This window comes from Limulus polyphemus, unplaced genomic scaffold (genome assembly GCF_000517525.1).
Source record: "Limulus polyphemus unplaced genomic scaffold, Limulus_polyphemus-2.1.2 Scaffold1009, whole genome shotgun sequence".
Lineage (NCBI taxonomy): Eukaryota > Metazoa > Arthropoda > Merostomata > Xiphosura > Limulidae > Limulus > Limulus polyphemus.
In genome coordinates this window covers 188,399-192,655 of record NW_013666619.1, presented here as the reverse complement: position 1 = coordinate 192,655, position 4,257 = coordinate 188,399, and the positions used below count along the sequence as shown (strand labels likewise).

At 36.8% G+C, this 4,257-nt stretch overlaps 1 protein-coding gene across 1 annotated transcript in view; it reads right to left on the bottom strand.

Moving 5' to 3' along the window:
- LOC106461675 (protein spaetzle 3-like) overlaps window positions 1-3,635 on the bottom strand; it is a 14,214-nt gene extending 10,579 nt beyond the window's left edge. Inside the window, exons 1-2 of the mRNA XM_022388693.1 lie at window positions 3,611-3,635; window positions 3,279-3,303 (exon numbers count right to left, since the gene is read on the bottom strand). Coding sequence (XP_022244401.1) covers window positions 3,279-3,303; window positions 3,611-3,635 — 50 coding nt within the window. The remainder of the gene's footprint in view (window positions 1-3,278; window positions 3,304-3,610) is intronic.
- Window positions 3,636-4,257: the final 622 nt, after the last annotated feature.

Here is a 4,257-nt window from a genome sequence, read left to right as displayed (position 1 = left end):
CGCCAACTCTTGGGCTACTCTTTTACTAACGAATAGTGGGATTGACCCCACAGCTGAAAGAGCGAGCATGTTTGGTGTGACGGGGATTCGAACCCGCGCCCTTCAGATTGCGAGTCGAGCGCCCTAACCACTTGGCTAGGTATAAGAGACAGTGGAAAGATGGGAAATCGTACAAAGTTAAAAAAAATGATAATTCTTTGTTTATTCCAAAGGAGTTAATAGTGCCTATTTTAAAAATCAAACGTTTATCCAAGCGTTCTGTATGCGTTACAATATCTTTCTTGTATCTCGCTGGATAATACATGCATTCATTCGCTCATGTTTCTATGTTCTTATTGTTTGTATATCTAACCAATTTGTCGCCTTTATTCATGTTCTAGTTATTTTTTACAGTTTATTTAGTTATTTGGGCCAATAGGTCATTACTCTAATTTACTGCCTTTTTTCATCATATTTTGTTTCTTCTACTTTTACTCAACTACTTTTTTTATTACTTATCATATCTGTCTCATGGAGAAACTGAAGAAGAAAGGTCCATCTTTTGAAAGCGCTCGGGTTAAAGGATATAATAGTATCTTTGAGTTAAATTGGTTTCTTGAACCCACATGTTTTCCTAACATAATCTGGTGAGATGGCAAATTCTGTTTTTTTATGATTGTGTTTATCATTCATTTATGATTTCCTTCTATCGTTTAGTTTATCAATGAATTTTTTGTTGCATTAAAACGCTAACTCACCTTCTACATAATCATTTGTATTTGGAGTAAATATACATATATGTGTGTATGATAAAACTTACACCAGCTTCCCTGGCGTTAACGTAAAGATGTTATTAATATAGCAGAAGAGTATGTGAATAAAAATACTCTGCTAGAAGGTTCACTAAGAGAGTGAGAGAGTTTTATTGCTGTTTGTCACTCGATATTATTATTTAAAGGTATTTTTTGAATATTGTATTTTTTTTGTTTTTTTCCCGATTCCATTATTATTGATTTATGAATTAATAATGGTGAGAAGTCCTGGCCAGACACTTGTTTGTTAATTGTGTCGAATTTATTTCTAAGTGTTGTTATCGTGACTAAATTGTGTATTTGATGTTGAACCCTGATTGTAGCGGCGTGTTAATTTTAGGCCGTTACAATCTTTCTTTGTTCTATTTAGTTTAGGAATCTGTTCTTGAACCTATGTGCTGCCGCCAGTGGCTTAGCCATAAATCCGAGAACTTCTAACGCAAAAAAATTGGTTTCGATACCCGGCCTTGGCAGACCACATTGTATTTAACAACAAACAAGTAAAAGCCTTCGAGCCTCGCGTTCTTTTTCTTACGCCAAATCTCTTCTAAAAGGCTGTTATTCGAAACATTGTTTTGAATTCGTCAATAACTTATTTTAATTTGGTGAGTATCTCACCTTCTTTGTTTTCTTCTACATTTTGTAATTTCCTCGCTTACGCAGTTATTTTATTTTAAATACAAATTTTTGTCAGTGGTTTTTCCATTCATTCATGGGCCCGGCATGGCCAGGTGGTTAAGGTGCTCGACTCGCAATCTGAGGGTCGCGGGTTCGAATCCCTGTCCAACCAAATATGTTCGCCCTTTCAGCCGTGCGGGCGTTATAATGTGACGGTCAAAGAGTAGTTGGTAAAAGAGTAGCCCAAGAGTTGACGGTGGGTGGTGATGACTAGCTGCCTTCACTCCAGTTTTGCACTGCTAAATTAGGGACGGCTAACGCAGATAGCCCTCGTGTAGCTTTGCGCGAAATTCAAAACAAACAAACCATTATTTGACACCAAAAACAACTTTCTTTTAGGTCATGTGTGCCGGTTTATGTTACTCAAGGCCATAAAAAAACAAAAAAACTGTTCTTTGTTACTAAATGTCCCTCCTTCGGAGTTTTCGCCCTTATCATCTGTTAGAGATGTCGAACGGTGCTAAGTTGTTAATGTGCCCGAACCATGAATCGAATGATGCCTGGTTCGCGTCCTGTTGCCACAAAAATACGCTCCGTACTTTGAGGTCGTTGATGGGCTATAACAGTGATAATCAAATCCCACTATTTAGTCTGATAGGAGTAGTCAAATATTTGGCGGTAGGTGATGTTGACTAGCTGTCTTCCCTCTGGTCTATTAGTTCAAAATTGGGCATGGCTGTACGCAGGTAGATCTTGCGAAGCTTTGAGCGAAACTTCTAGGCAAACAACAACAACAACAAATGATTGACATTGAGTAACCACATGACATCAATTCATGTATTTTAATGACCTGAAGCAACATCATGAACAGGATCAAAACTGTGTCGTATATCTGTAGTCGTTCACTCCTTGGCACCAAAAACACCATATTCCAGGTCATGTGTGCCAGCTGGATGCTTAATACACTTAGAAAGGGTGAGTACTTCTATCTACGATAAACAGTAAGGAAGATACACCTATTAAAACATACAAGTTAAAGAAATTGTCGTTTTCCCGATGTTGTTGAAGAAAGACTAATTACTAAACTTCATGTGCTTCATATGTTCTTCATATTCCGCTTTAATTCAGTTTAATGATAATAATAATAATAAAGATACACTTTCCTACTATAATGCTTTATATTTCTTTGATGTTTTTACTTGCTACTTTTCCAAGATGTTAAATCTCTCCCGATTACAAAGACAGGTTCATAACGTGTATAGTTTTTTATCGTCCTCTAAGCCGGTAATTGGTATAGTTTCAAAAACCCAAAGGAGCCATTGTTTTGACCGTACTTCCTGCGACCATCGTAACTTCATCCTATAGACGAAACTAATTCTCTTTCACTATCTGTAATCCGTGGAGTTTTAACCCACTGAAGAAGCCACTGTTCCGAGTCTATCTATGTAATCTGTGGAGTTTTAACCTACTGAATAAGACACTGTTCTGAGTCTCTCTTTGTAATCCGTGGAGTTTTAACCCACTGAAGAAGCCACTGTTCTGAATCTATCTCTGTAATCCGTAGAGTTTTAATCTACTGAAGAAGCCACTGTTCTGAATCTATCTCTGTAACCCGTGGAGTTTTAACCCACTGAAGAAGCCACTGTTCCGAGTCTATCTATGTAATCTGTGGAGTTTTAACCGACTGAATAAGACACTGTTCTGATTCTCTCTTTGTAATCCGTGGAGTTTTATCTTACTGAATAAGCTACTGTTCTGAGTCTCTCTCTCTGTAATACATGGAGTTTGAATCTACTGAAGAAGCTATTGTTCTATCTCTGTAGTTCGTGGAGTTTTAACCTACCGAAGAAGCCACTGTTCTGAACTTACCTCGGTGAAAAGAACAGTTTTACCCCTAGAAAAAGTAGAATGCATCATACTAATACTAAACAGTATGCGTGCTTAATAATCTACAAGAAAGTAATAGCATCTAATCCTGTATAACTATAGGCTCAGTATGGTGAGTACAAAAGGGAAAAAATCATCATATATAATAGCTCACCACAATACAAAGACTGGTGTTTTTTCTTTGCCTTTGTTTATGGTTATAGACCAGGGAAGAAATCCCCTGAAACGGTCTAACTTAGTGGTAAGTTGCGAATTGAATAATGATACATTGAGGTTCGCATTTCTTCTTGAAGAAGTTAATGTTACAAACCTACCATCGTGATTGGTATACAGTATCATTCTGAAGAAGTCATTATTCTGTGCCTACTTTGTGAACCGTAAAGTTTTTCTGGATAAGCTAACATACTGAGCCTACCACTAGCTGGGGTAAATAAGTGTGTATTTTTTTCGACGTTCTTAGATTTAACAAAATAACTCAGAAGGAAATAAAATAATTTAAAACAACTACTTAAATAAAGGTACGTCCTAACTGTCTGGAAACAGTATCAACACGTAATTAAGAAAGCTGAGGTGAAAATAGCAATGCTAGCCAGTAAGAAACACAAACTTCAGGTGAGTATGTATAAGTAGACAGAATTTGAAACCAAGCGAGAAGGCAAACAATAGTTACTTTCACAGAATTGTTCTTCGCTAAACTTATGAGATATTGAATCTTGATTTCGACGTATGACGTAAGAGTTTTCTTTTCGAGGGCATGTATATAGTATATCTTCAACTCGATAAACAATATTTCATTGATAGAAAACAAACACATACACATCACAAACACAATCTTATGACTAGATTATACAGGCTATACATAATAGATATAAAACAATATATACAGGTTGTCCGAACTTAAATATCTATACTAGCTGGAGTACCTGTCCCCTTGACTCCCAAGCGGGCTAGGAGTCCATCT